Source organism: Oryctolagus cuniculus, chromosome 3 (genome assembly GCF_964237555.1).
Source record: "Oryctolagus cuniculus chromosome 3, mOryCun1.1, whole genome shotgun sequence".
Taxonomy (NCBI): Eukaryota; Metazoa; Chordata; class Mammalia; order Lagomorpha; family Leporidae; genus Oryctolagus; species Oryctolagus cuniculus.
This window is the reverse complement of record NC_091434.1, coordinates 165,841,151-165,855,736: the sequence shown is the minus strand read 5'-3', so window position 1 is coordinate 165,855,736 and position 14,586 is coordinate 165,841,151. Positions and strand designations below refer to the sequence as shown.

At 45.7% G+C, this 14,586-nt stretch overlaps 1 protein-coding gene across 12 annotated transcripts in view; it reads right to left on the bottom strand.

Moving 5' to 3' along the window:
• The window catches only part of NRF1 (nuclear respiratory factor 1), a 157,213-nt gene that overhangs the window by 75,526 nt on the left and 67,101 nt on the right, over positions 1-14,586 (bottom strand). For all 12 annotated transcript variants that reach the window (XR_007920753.2, XR_011387447.1, XM_051849782.2 and 9 more), the window contains 2 exons: positions 12,452-12,578; positions 1,383-1,523 (listed from right to left, as the gene is read on the bottom strand). Coding sequence is in view for 10 of the 12 variants with exons in the window: in XM_051849782.2 (XP_051705742.1) it covers positions 1,383-1,523; positions 12,452-12,578 (268 nt within the window). In the remaining 2 variants the exon portion in view is untranslated. The remainder of the gene's footprint in view (positions 1-1,382; positions 1,524-12,451; positions 12,579-14,586) is intronic.

Here is a 14,586-nt window from a genome sequence, read left to right as displayed (position 1 = left end):
GGTGAGCTGACACGACCTGCTGATGGATCCGACAGTGTGGGTGTCGGGGAAGCGTAGCAAAAACAGAGAAGCAAGTATTACTCCCATGCTGCCACTTGTTCAACCACTTCCTGCCACGGGGAACACCAGAGTGGGAGTGGGGAATGGGGACAACCAAGTTCTGTTCTGCGTGTGCACATCTGTTCTAGGTACTGGACCCCTGACGGTGGTTACAAGCTGGGGTACACAGCATGTAGCTAGGAGAACACTTGAACAGAAACTAAAGACAGAGCAATAGCAGAGGGCTAAGTCCTAGCACCTGCTGACACGGACCAGGTAAGAAGAGGAAGAGGAGCCACAGGGCCCACAGGGTGCACACGGTGAGGCAGGGGGACAGTCTGGAGAGCAGGAGTGACAGAGACCAACACTGCTGGTGGAAGGGTAAGGAGAGCAAGCTGCCAACTAAGTTTAACAAGACAGAAGCACATTAATAAAGAATAAGGTGGGAAAGTATGTTATCAAAATGTCTTTGATGAAGTTTTTTGCTTTTGTTTTATTTGGAAGATAGAGTTACAGAGAGGGAGAGACGAAAAGAGAGATCTTTCATCTGCTGGTTCACTCCCCAGCGGCCGTAACAGGGCAGGACTAGGCTGCAGACAAGCAGAACTCCAGCCTGGTCTCCCACGTGGGTGCAGGGCCCCAAGCACTTGGGCCATCCTCCACTGCTTCCCAGGCGCATCAGCAGGAGCCGGATTGGAAGCGAAGTAGCTGGGACTGGAACTGGCACTCTGATACAATACTATAAATATGGGATCCCAGCACTGCAGGTGGTGGCTTAACTCATTGTGCCACAGAGCCAGCCCCATCAAGCTATAATTTTTAAGTTTAAAAAAAGAATGTAAGAAAGATAATCCCAGCAACATTACTGAGGGGTGCTATTTACGGAGCTAAGTACATCTGACTCCCTTCTCAAAGGAAGAGCGAGGGAGTCAAGGCTCAGGAGGGTGCCCTTCCGAGTTTACCTTTTCAGTACCTGGGGAGGGAAGGTTTACGTGGCCATTATGTGGCAGTACTCAGCCCAAAGAGACTCAAGGTTCACTTGACAGAGTCATCACACTCCCAACAAGCTCCTGCTCAAACCAACCGCCAGGTGAAAGTGTCCTGATCTAACACAAAGACTAAGTGAGACAGGCGGGCAGCAGGGGGAGGAACCATCCAGGCCTGTGGTTCAGTGCTCTCCCCTGGCACCAGTGTCTTCTCCACAGCTCCTCCTGCTTCTCTGTCAGACCCCAGCTGCACCTCACCCTCCTAGTATCACTGAGGACAAAATTGGGATGACCGATGAGTCCGCCCACACGTGCGCCTCTCCTCTGTGTGTCTCCTCCTCACCTCCCGCCCCTCACCTGGGTCATTTTGTCCACAGAGACTGGAATTCCGTCGATGGTGAGAGGCGGCAGTTCTGAATTAACCTCCTGTGGCGCGGGGGCGTGTTCTGCCAGAGCAGACTCCAGGTCTTCCAGTATCATGCTCTTGTACTTACGCACCTGCAGGGAATTAAGGACAGAAGTAAACAAGATGCCCAACAACCAGAGAGGATTGGTGCCAAGCAACACGAGAGTGGGTGGGGCTAACCTCCCTGGCCACTGCAGAGCCCCAGGAACAAACACTTCTCCAACTAGCAGATGAAAATACCCACTGGCCCTGAAGGCATCACACCAAACAGAATTAAAAGAAAAGATGATGAAATTAAGGTAAAGACACTAAAAAGGAACATGTGGAGGAGGTTTTATGGAGTGCAGTCCCCATCACCTGTGCCCACTCTAACAGGAACGACATGCATTACTCTAATTCCCAGGCCCTCTGATAAACACCTAGCTATGGTAATTAATTACCAAAGTAATTTCCAAGATACTTTAGGACTTACAAATATGTCTCTAAAACTTTAAGTACTCTATTTGAAATTGTTGTTAGCATCCTGCAAAGCCAGAATACCAAACAGATGGGAGATTCAAATGCATGAGAGCCTAGACCAGAAAGAACCAGAGGAAAATCAGAGGTGCACGTTGTAGTTCAGTGTTTAAATGGTGCCACTACCAATAAGCCCTGAGGTGAAAGGGAGCTCCTTGGGTCTAGTCCTGGTCCCTCTGGTACTCCCTGGGGACAGAGGTAAACCTCAAAGCTGTGACACCTCTGTAGGCTCATGTATCAGGTTCATTCTTTGGCATTGGCAATGAGCCCCAAATTGTACATGCATGCACACTTGTAAGCAGAAAGGACCAGGCAGTGGATCCTACAACCACCAATCATGGGTTCGCTCACTCAGAAGAATACACAGGGGAAGAGGACATCTCTGTGGACGTGTGCCAAGGTGGGTGGGAAACTACCTCGCTTTTGGGGCTCAAGGTTTCATCTTAGGAAAAATAAAGGGTGGGGAGAACATGAGGCTGGAGTTCTGGCGATGTCTGAGTCCTGGATTTTCTGCTAAGTGGACTGACTCTCATTCATGGCACACTTCCTCATAAATGTCTCATTATGAGGATCAAAATATAATGAGTCCCACACTCCACCCAAACCATCTGGAAAAGTAAATTTTATTGGTTATGCAGTACAACCTCTGCAGTTAAAGAATCCTCCAAACAGGTCAATAACTAAAGGAATCAAAGAAAAATAGCACAAACTTGTAGACTCATGATCTCTCTAGAGGTAACAGCTTTATCCTGGTTTCTGATAAAAAAGAAAAATTTCAAAAATAAAAATTGTTGCTATTTCTCTTAACAAAAGCAGCTGGTAATGCCATAGCACCTCTATAGGATATTTTCTGATTTCCTTTTTGTTACTCCTTTTCTTTTTTTAAAGACTTATCAATTCATTTGAAATGCACAGTTACAGGCAGAGAAGGAGAAAGAGAGAAAAAGATATTCCATAAGCTGGTGGACTTCCCAGATGGCCACAACAGCTGGGGCTGGGCCAGGCAAAAGCCAGGAGCTAGGAGCCAGGAGCTTCTGAGCCTCCCAGGGGTGGCAGGGGCCCAAGCACTTGGGCCAGCTTCCACTGCCTTCACAGGCCATAGCAGAGCTGGATGGGAAGTGGAGCAGCCGGGACTTGAACCGGCGTCCGTATGGGATGCCAGCACTGCAGGTGGCAGCTTTATCTGCTATACCACAGCACCAGACCCTATTTTCTGCTTTCTATATTTCCATTTTCTATGTAATGCTTTTATGCTATCAACCCACTGAGAGGGGGAAGGGGAGAAACGACAACTGAATTTTTAAGCCCAGGCTCCCTGTCCCTTGAACTTTCAAAAAAATATTCATCTATGTATTTGACAGGCAGAATGACAGAGAGAGACAGACAGGGAGAGGTTCTTCATCTGCTGGTTCAGTCCCCAAACGTCTGCAATGGCTGGGGTTGGCTCAAGCCAAAGCCTAGAGCCTAGAAACCCACACAGGTCTCCCACGTGGGTGTGGCAGAGTTGGATGAGAAGCAGAGCAGTCAGGATGCAAGGCAGTGCTCCCATAAGGGATGGCAGCACTGCAGGCTGACGCCTAGCCTGATACGCCAGCACTGGCCCCCGGTCTTTGAGCTTTTGTGCATCAGGTATTTCATATCAGGGGTAGGCCCCCAGTAAGAATGGTAAAATTATAAAAACAAATTTCATTTTACTAGAAACATCGGGCATTCCAAGATGGGAGATCACTAGGTTATTACCATTAAATTAGCCAGTTTCAAACAATTTCAGACATTTTTATGTGTCAATAAAATTCTAGGAATTCAAGTTGTTCAGTCCTTACTACCCACACAGGAGACCTGAACTGAATTCCAGGCTCCTGGCTTTGACCTGGATCAGTCTCGACTGTTATGGGTATCTGGAAAGTGAATCAGCAGATGGAAGATTTCTGTCTCTTTGCCTTTCAAATGTAATTTGCACAAGACAATTTAATGTGAGACTACATTCCTATATAAGCTTTCTTGGTGAAGCTCAGAAATTTTCCAGGGGCCAGCATTGTAGTGCAACAAATTAAGCTGCTCCACTTCGTATCCAGCTCGCTACTTAAGCACGCGGGAAGGCAGAGTGCCACCCACATGGGAGACCAGCACGGGATTTCTGGCTCCTAGCTTCTGCTGGCCCAGATCTGGATGTTGAGTCATTTGAGGGATGAACTAGTGGATGGACAATCATTCTCCCTCCCCTCCACTCTCCTGTTACTCTGCCTTTCAAATAAATAAATCTTAAAAGGCCGGCGCCACGGCTCACTTGGCTAATCTTCCGCCTGCAGCTCTGGCACCCCGGGTTCTAGTCCGGTTGCTCCTCTTCCAGTCCAGCTCTCTGCTGTAGCCCCGGAGTGCAGTGGAGGATGGCCCAAGTGCTTGGGCCCTGCACCTGCATGGGAGACCAGGAGGAAGCACCTGGCTCCTGGTTTTGGATCGGCGCAGTGTGCCGACTGTAGCAGCCATTTGGGGAGAGGTGAACCAACTTGGAAAAGGAAGACCTTTCTGTCTCTCTCACTGTCTAACTCTGCCTGTCAAAATCAATCAATCAATCAATTGATCAATCTTAAAAAATCTTTTTCTCCCCAGAAAAATAAAGCCAATGTTTCAATTCTATCTGATCTATGAATTCGGAGCTGCATTTCCCCCTCACATTTGTCAGTCCTCTGAAGTTGGGATACATCTTCAAACTGCGGTGGACCACGCAACAATGGGCACAGTCATGACCACATGCACATATGTGCACACGGCTATTATCCCTGAAGACATGACTGCAACACTTTGCCCTGTCAGTCAACTAGTCACTCAGTGCCATTTGAGAGAGCAATTTGAGCTTTGGCTGTTGTCTGCAAAGCATCTGTTTACTAACAGAAGTGTTCCAAGATGGCGGAGTAGGGAGGGCGTTTACTGCTCTAGCCCAGGAGAAGAGAGTTTAAGAACAGTGGAGAGAGTGTAGTCTCAGGGAAGAGTTAGGGAGAAAATGGCAGAGGAAACTCTACTGAAATTAGAGGGACACAGTGGACCTACATGGAGGGCGTGAGCGCCCACGGCTCCCATGGCTCGGGACTCCAGCAGCCGAGAAGCTAAGCACCAGGACTGGAAAGTTTGCTCCCTGATAATGGCTTGGGAAAAACAGCAGAAGATGGCCCAAGTGTTTGGGCCCCTGCCACACACATGGGAGACCCAGAAGAAGCTCGTGGCTCCTGGTTTCAGACTGGCACAGACCTGGCTGCTGTAGCCATCTTGGGAGAGAACCAGCAAATGTAAGATCTCTCTCACTCTGTCTCCCCCTCTCCCTCTGTAATTCTGACTTTCAAATAAATAAATCTTTTTTAAAAAATCAAGGAAAAAAAAAAAGAAAAAGAAGGATTTGCATCAACCTCATTGTGGTTTGGGGAAAAAATGAGACAATATCAAAGTATCTTTTAAAGAAATGCACAGAGCAACAATATTACAGGACAAAACACAGACAACAATGACTGAAACAAGACCCTGAAAAGGAAGATGTTTTAGGAATATTTTAATCCTTTCACTTACATTTTTTTAATGTATGTACAAAAATGAGTATGATTAAAAGCTAAATCTAAGTAAGCCTGAAACAGTGCTTTCAGTAAGTATAAAATAATGGCCACCTGCAAAGCCAGCATCCCATGTTGGAGCCTCAGATCAAGTCCTGATGGTGCTGCTTCCCATCCAGCTACTTGTTAATATGCCTGGGAAGACAGCAGAAGATGGTTCAAGCACTTGGACCCCTGCCACGCACGTGGTTAACCCAGCCCCAGCAGTTGCAGAATATCTGGGGAGTGAACCAGCAGAAGACTGATTCTCAAATAAACCCTTATAAATTAAAAAAATAATTTTAAAATGTTCTAAAACATTTATCTGCTAACTCCTCTGAGACTAAGAAGATATTGTCATCTGAGGGTGTAACAAAGACCAGGAACTCGGAAGCACACCTGGCCCTGAGCCTGGCTGAGGGCTGTGGTCCCTGACACTGGCTCCACTCCCAGCCCATGTCAGCCCCTTCCCTCCCCGCCTCCTTCCACTTCTCTAGTCTCCCAGGTCCCCTGCATCCCTAGTTCTGAACACTGAAGCCTCAAGGCCCTAGATGTATCCTCATCTCACACTTGGTATTTAGCACTGTCACACAGTTGCTTGTTAAATGAGCAAAATGCTTTTTATTTTACTGCTTTTTTTTAATATTCAGGTTTTTTTTATTTTTTAAATTTTTTTATTTTTGATAGGCAAAGTGGACAGTGAGAGAGAGAGAGAGAGACAGAGAAAAAGGTCTTCCTTTTGCCGTTGATTCACCCTCCAATGGCCGCCGCGGCCGGCGCACTGCGGCCAGAGCACTGCGCTGATCCGAAGGCAGAAGCCAGGTGCTTCTCCTGGTCTCCCATGGGGTGCAGGGCCCAAGCATTTGGGCCATCCTCCACTGCACTACCGGGCCACAGCAGAGAGCTGGCCTGGAAGAGGGGCAACCGGGACAGAATCCGGTGCCCCGACCGGGACTAGAACCCGGTGTGCCGGCACCGCAAGGCCTATTGAGCCGCGGCGCTGGCATATTTTTTACTGCTTTTTAATTATAACACTGGCCTGGCACTGTGGGGTAGCACAGAAAACCTCTGACGCTGGCATCCCATATGGGCACCAGTTTGAGTCCCGGCTGGTCCACTTCCAATCCAGTCCTCAGCTATGGCCTAGAAAGCAGGAGATGGCCCAAGTGTTTGGGCGCCAGCACCCACATGGGAGACCCAGAAGAAGTTCCTAGCTTTAGTCTGGCCCAGCTCTGGCTGTTGTGGCCATTTGGGGAGTGAACCAGCAGATGGACAATCTCTCTAACACTTTCAAATAAATAAATAAAGCCTTTTTTAAAATAAAATAAATACAACAACACTTCAAAAGGTTTGTAGAAACAGAATTTAAGTTCTTGCCAACTACATGTGAGATCTGTATTTCCTGATTCCTGTGTTTGGCCTGGACCAGCCCCAGGTGTTGCAGGCTTCTGGGGGTGAACCAGCAGATGGAAGACCTCTGCATATATATGTGTCCCTCATCCTCCATCACTTTACCTTCCAAATAAATAAATGTTTAATTTATTTGAAAGGCAGAGTTACAGAGAGGCAGAGGCAGAGAGAGAAAGAGACATCTTCCATCAGCTGGTTTACTCCCCAAATGCCTGCAATGGCTAGAGCTGGGCTGATCCAAAGCCAGGAACTTCTTCCGGGTCTCCCACGTGGGTACAGGGGCCCAAGGACTTGGACCATCTTCTGCTGCTTTCCCAGGCACATTAGCAGGGACCTGGATTTGAAGTGGAGCAGCCAGGACTTGAATTGGAGCCCATATGGGATGCTGGCACTGCAGGTGGCAACTTTACTTGCTCTACCACAGTGCCGGTCCCAATAAATAAATATTTTTTGAAAGGTCTTCCTTTTCCGTTGGTTCACCCCACAACGGCCGCTATGGCCGACGCACCGCGCTGATCCAAAGCCAGGAGCAAGGTGCTTCTCCTGGTCTCCCATGCGGATGCAGGGCCCAAGCACTTGGGCCATCCTCCACTGCACTCCCTGGCCACAGCAGAGAGCTGGCCTGGAAGAGGGGCAACTGGGACAGAATCCGGCGCCCCGACCAGGACTAGAACCTGGTGTGCCAGTGCCGCAGGCAGAGGATTAGCCTAGTGAGCCGCAGCGCCGGCCAATATACTTATCTTTAATTCTATTTTTTATTTATTTTTTATTTATTTATTTTTTTTTTGACAGGCAGAGTGGACAGTGAGAGAGAGAGACAGAGAGAAAGCTCTTCCTTTGCCGTTGGTTCACCCTACAATGGCCGCCACGGCCGGCATGCTGCGGCCGGCGCACCGTGCTGATCCGATGGCAGGAGCCAGGAGCCAGGAGCCAGGTGCTTTTCCTGGTCTCCCATGGGGTGCAGGGCCCAAGCACCTGGGCCATCCTCCACTGCACTTCCTGGCCACAGCAGAGAGCTGGCCTGGAAGAGGGGCAACCGGGACAGAATCCGGCGCCCCAACCGGGACTAGAACCCGGTGTGCCGGCGCCGCTAGGCGGAGGATTAGCCTAGTGAGCCGCGGCACCGGCCATCTTTAATTCTATTTTCCATTAACTTTTTGAAGTACTCTGAGGCACTTCTACATTTCATGTAATTTAAAACCATTTTTAGAGCCCAGTAAACAAATGAGTGACTTACAAGAAATCAAGACCAAGGCCACAGTGCATTACCTACTGAGAAGGCAGAATTAAACAAAGGAGACAGATGATGTCTAAGAAGCTGGTGATAGCTCCAGAGCTACCTTTTGCCTCTGTGAATGTGAGTGACTCCTGCACTTGCAAAACTGGTTAGTCCTGGCCTGTGTATCCCCATCTGAATGCTAGGGATTCGTGACTCCAAGAAAAGAGCTTCAGAAACTCCCACTGTTCTTGAAAAGGGAAAAAAATAATAAATAAAATAGAAAAAGGAAACTCTGTCTTTCTTAACAAAACAGTTCTAGCCTTACTCCTATAGAGTTCATCAAAGTACGCTAACGGCAGTCCTCAGGGCACAGCGGCTTTAAAACCAACACCTGCCAGTGCTTTTCCTGCCAGCTCTCCCTAAACATTCCATGCATGACGTTCCAGCTACAGAAGCCCACACGCACGGGCAGGACTGAATTAGCCTGTGTAAGCACTGGTAGCTCTATGCTTTACTCTAGTTACTTGCTAGCTCTGTTCCCAAGTCTTCACTAAGAATCATACTCAAAAGGACAAAACACGAATTATTCTGTAAGCCTCTTTACCTTGTTTTGTCTTAAAGAGCAAAGGCTTAAAAAGATAAAGGTTTTAAACCTCAGAGGACACTATATTTACAGGTAGTAGATGCCAAAACTCTCAGGAAAAGGGCAAGAGATCCCCACTCTCCATCAGAGCGTAAGGCTCCTTCTGAGAGGTGACCTCATCTTGACTTATTTTCTGACTACTCCGTGTTACAAACACGAAATACACAGCTTATGAAGCTGATAGCTCCTCCATCCTATCATTTATCCAGAAAATATTTATCAGATTTCTCCAGTATTGTGTATAGTCCAAACTAGAAGGGGTGAGCAACACAAAAATGATTACAAATATAAATGTATACTTACAAACTGGGACAAATACTATAACTGATGACTCAACTTCAAAGATGGGGGTTAGTGCTGTGGCGTAGCAGGTAAAGCCGCCACCCGCAGTGCTGGCATCCCATATGGGCACCCAGATGCTCCACTTCTGATCCATCTCTCTGCTGTGGCCTGGGAAGGCAGTGGAAGATGGCCCAAGTGCTTGGGCCCCTGCGCCCAGGTGGGAGACCCAGAAGAAGCTCCTGGCTCCTGGCTTTGGGTCGGCCCAGCTCCAGCTGTTGTGGCCATTTGGGGAGTGAACCAGTGGATGGAAGACCTTTCTCTCTGTCTCTCTCTGTAACTCTGCCTCTCAAACAAATAAAAAAAAAATCTTAAAAAAAAAAACCTTCAAATCTTTAAAAAAAGAAACTTAAAAAACTTTCAAAAGAAACTTCTTAAAAAAAAAAAAGAAACTTCTTGAGGTCTCAACTTAAATCTAATGTATGATTAAGATTTAAAAACCAAACAAGCATTTTAAAATTTCTGAGGTCTGCCAAATGTGTAAAATATTTTATTCATTTAATAAATATTACCAAAGCAAGGGGCAAGCGTCATAGCGCAGCAGGTTAAGGCTCCCATCCCGTACTGGAGTGCCTGGTTTGAGTCCTGGGTACTCCACACTTCTGTTCTAGCTTCTTGCTAATGTGCCTGGGAGGCAGCAGATGAGCATCCAAGTCCCTTGGTTCACCCACACAGGAGACTCAGAAGAAGCTCTGAGCTCCTGGCTTGGGCCTGGCCTATCCCTAGTCATTATGGGCATTTAGGGAGTAAACAGAAGATGGAAGACCTCTCTCTCATTTTCTGTCACTCTGCCCTTCAAATAAATAAAGAATTCTTTCTTTTTCTTTTTCTTTTTTTTTTTTTTTTTCCCACTCTCAAATGTCCACAACAGTCAGGGCTGTGCTGAGACCAAAGCCAAGAGGCAGGAATGCAATCCAGGTCTGCCGCGTAGGTGGCGAGGATGCAGTTCTGTGAGACATCACATCTGTCTCAGAGTCTGCAGCAGAGGGAAGCTGCAGTCAAACTCGGCGTTCTGACATGGAACGCAGGCGTCTTAACTACTGGGCTACACACCGGCTTCCATTTCTGATTACAATGAATAACGCTTCTACGAATGCAGTATGTGTGAACATGCGTTTTCAGTTCTTTCGGATCTAACAGGAGCAAAATTACTAGTCCACACAGTCAATCAACTTTAACATTAATGTTTTCCAACGCAGCTGTCCCACTTTACATGCTCACCAACAACGTGAGAATTCCAGTTTCTTCAAATCCTCACCAAATTTATTGTTTGTCTCTTTGATCACAGTCATCCTAGTGGGTATGAAATGGTATCTCACTGTGGCTTTTGAGTTGGATTTATCTAAGATTAACACTAATGATTAATAATAGCCAATACTAGTGATTAATGATAAGTGATTATCCATGAGTGTTCATGTGCTCACTGGCCATTTCTACATCTTCCCTAGATCCTTCACCCATTTTAAAATTGGGTTATTTGTCTTCTTATTGCTAAGAGTTCTTGATGTATCCTAGATATATAAAACAGTTTTCTTTTAACAGACAGATGATTTGCAAACTTTTTCTCTCGTTCTCTGAGTTGTCTTTTCAGTTGCTGATGGTACCATTTGCAGCTGCTTTCAAGATTTTTGAGTAGTAAAAATTGAAGTTTTGATCAGGGTTATTGCTGTTCCAATAGGAAAGAGCATCTCTGTCCTTAACAAGGCAGTTTAATGCATTTATATTTACATTTATAACAGAATTAATTTGGCCTTACTTGTATTTGTATACTTTTATACTTGTATATCTTGATTTTTCTTTCTTTCTTTCTTTTTTTTTTTTAGATTTATTTATTTAATTGAAAGTCAGAGTTACAGAGAAAGGGAAAGACAACTTCCATTCACTGTTGTTGTTCACAACAGCCAGGGCTGGGCCAGGCTGAAGCCAGGAGTGTCTTTAAGGTCTCCCACATGAGTGGCAGGGGCCCAAGGACTTGGGCCATCTTCCACTGCTTTCCTAGGCCATAGCAGGGAGCTGGACTGGAAATGCAGGAGCCGGGACACCAATCGGCACCCATATGGGATACTGGCATCGCAGGCAGAGGCTTAGTCAACCTTGTTCTACACTTTGTGTTTCATTTTTTAAACTCTTCCCGTGTTTACTGTCTTTAGAACACAGTCTTGGTTCTGCTTTTCCTGTTTAGTGCCCCAGAAGGCCCATCCTGCTTCTGACTGAACTGGCATTTGTACGCTAAGAACTGTACTTGTGGTGAGATACACAAGGCTTCTTGTCTCAGTCTAGTCTGTCCTGTCTCATAGAGTCTGTATCGACTTGTATTCTATGAAGACCTCTAGCAGTTAATTTCCAAGTGAGTAATCTGCAGAGGAGTTTTTCCGGGTCCCCTGAGTGGCTCTCTGATACCACACTGCCATTACTGCTAGTACAGAATTGTGCTTAGACTTCCGCACAGAGAAGAGGAGCCCAGAATTCCTACCGCTCAGCTGTGTGACAGTGAGGCTGCTTGTCAGGCACCACTTGAACTAGAAGCCTTCCTGTAAGCAAAGTCCCTAATATGTGTTCTAATTCCAGGGTTTCACAGAGTGGTGAGAAAACTTCAAACAAAAAAGTTTATTTGGATGCAAAACAAATTTTGAAAAAAATTTTTGAAAAAAGTTTTCTCATAGTATGCATATTCCCTGAACTTTCTGAAGATGTCTTACAAATGTCATTTTAGGCTAACAAATTTTATCCTCATAAAAGCAAAATGTAATTTAAATCTCCACAGATCATCATCGTACAAATGACTCAAAGTTATTTTGGTCAGAGAAAGAATAGTTCACATTATACAAGTTTGCAAGGACAAAATATTGTTTTGAAAATTTATTAAAGATGGTGACAATCAAAAATTCAAACATATTTCCAAATTGAAGTAGCATGTTAAATCAATTTTTTGAAGAAATACCCCCAAAGGAATTTTAAATATCTGATCCATAAAATGCTCCCAGTTTTGCCTCAAAAATTTGACATCTACCATTTTACTTTGACATTTATCATTAATTTTCTCACAAATCCTTACATTGATTTCTTAACAAAAAAACCACAATTGTTTTCATGGCATGTGGTGAAGTAAAATATCTTGTTATAAGAAGTAGAAAGAATAATTATTCTTTTTGGTTTGATCTGCCTGGAGTGGTTTGAAAACCAATTCCCACTCCTACCCCTCCATGCGGCAAGGACAGAAATGCCAACTACTGTACTAGACACAGGGTCAGAAGAATGGAACGAGAATCCACGGAAAGCAGAGCCCATCTGGAAAGACAGCGAGTTCTAACTTACCACATTCTCCAAAGGTGCTGCACCAAACACTTTAAAGACGGGGTTGGGTTTGGAGGGTGAGATACAGAGAACAATGGCTTGCTGTCCCACGCGAGTAGTGTATTCATCTAACGTGGCTCGAAGTTTGCTGAATCAGAATGAAACGACAAAGAAACAGTTAAAGTCGATGGGGGGAGGAGGGGAGCTATGGTGAGCAGTTAAGCTACTGCTCGAAACACTTGCATCCCACACTGACATGCTGGGGTCTGCATCCTGTAGCCACTTCTGGTCCAGCTTCCTGCTAAGGTGCATCCTGAGAGGCAGCAGGTGATGGCTCACGTATTTTGGTCCTGGGAGGCAGCAGGTGATGGCTCACGTATTTTGGTATGTGTCACCATGTGGGAGACCCAGCTAGAGTTCTTGGCTCCTGCTTTTGGCCTGGCCTAGCCCTGGCTGTTGGGGTCAACCAGTGTGGATGGAAGCCCTGCCCTCTCCCCCACAGCTCTACTGGCCCTTCAAATTAAAAAAAAAAAAAAAAAAAGACAAAACTTATCTTGAATTGAGATAAATTACCCTGATCAGACAAAATTTCTTTTACCCTAAATGTGGAAAGGAAAATGTGAGGTCTGATATCCTATTAAGCAGAAATACCCGCATACCTCTCTCTTAAGGTTCAATGACTAGTCCACTGAATCAAGGGCTTCCTGAGGGTTCTGGTTTGGGACCCGGCCATGACATAATTTACCAATGAGTATCACTCCCCTGATCTCAGCAGCACAGCTGAGTCACTGCCACTTACAATCATAAAGACTGCTGCCGAGCTGTCCTCCTGTGGCTGTTATATCATCTCCATGCTTAACGAAGGTGCTCAAGTGACTTGCTTCTGATTTTTTATTGACACAGTCATTGATTATATATCACAGACATGTTACCCAAAAATACTATATCAAAATTTGTGGGGGCCAGCGCTGTGGTGCAGCAGGTAATGGCCTGAAGTGCCGGCATCCCATATGGGTGCTGGTTCGAGTTCCTGCTCCACTTCCTATCCAGCTCTCTGCTAAGGCCTGGGAAGCAGCAGAGGATGGCCCAAGTCCTTGGGCCCCTGCACCCACGTGGGAGACCCGGAAGAAGCTCCTGGCTCCTGGCTTCAGATCAGCACAGCTCCAGCTCCAGCCATTGCGGCCAACTGGGGAGTGAACCATCAGATGGAAGATCTCTCTCTCTCTCTCTGCCACTCTTCTCTCTGTGTAACTCTGACTTTCAAATAAAATAAATAAATCTTAAAAAAATTGTGTAGCTTCAGATTTTCATTGATACAAATATTAAATAATAATTCTCAGTCCTGTAGTATATTACAAACAAAAATGGAATGAGAAGAACCTTTTCTATAGAGTAGTTCTGCCTACACAGGGGATATGTGACAGGACCCCTAGTAAATGCCCAAGACCATGGACAGCACCAAACCCTACATAGACTATGTTTTTACCTATATGTACATTCCCATAATAAAGCTTAACTTACAAACTAGGCAAAGTGAGAGTAACAATACTACTTATAAAATAATCAGTAAAATATACCATGAAAGTTATTTAAAGCTTATGAATTATTGCTGGCATGTTCCATTTAATATTTTTAAACTGTGGCTGACCCTGGGTGACTGAACTAGTGGAAAGCAAACTATCCAGTAAGGAGGGGACCACCATATAGCAAACATTCCTTTTCCTCTAGTCCTGGGAACATAAAGTTCTATACTTCAGAAATCTCCTGGGCACATGGTCTACCCTTTCAAGGGACTGGTAAGCAAAGGACCATCTGAAAGAATGGTTTAGGTTCACTGCCACCAATTTCTCTCTCCCCATTCTTTCTTGAATACATCCAATCTTTTCACTTTTACCACTCTTTTGAAAACGCATGTCCAGTTCAGTCATGATCTCCATGTTGTTAAATCGAGCCGTCAGTTTGTCTCCTATTCAAGCCATCAGCAGCAGCTGACAGAGATGAGCACATGCCCTCACTCTTGGAATACTTTCTGCCCTGGGTGTCGGGGACACCATTCTCCTGATTTTTCTCCTGACTCACTGGTTGCCCCCATCTCTCCACTCTCTAAAGGGTGGAGCACTTCAGGCCTCAGTCCATATTCCCTCCCTAAGTGATTT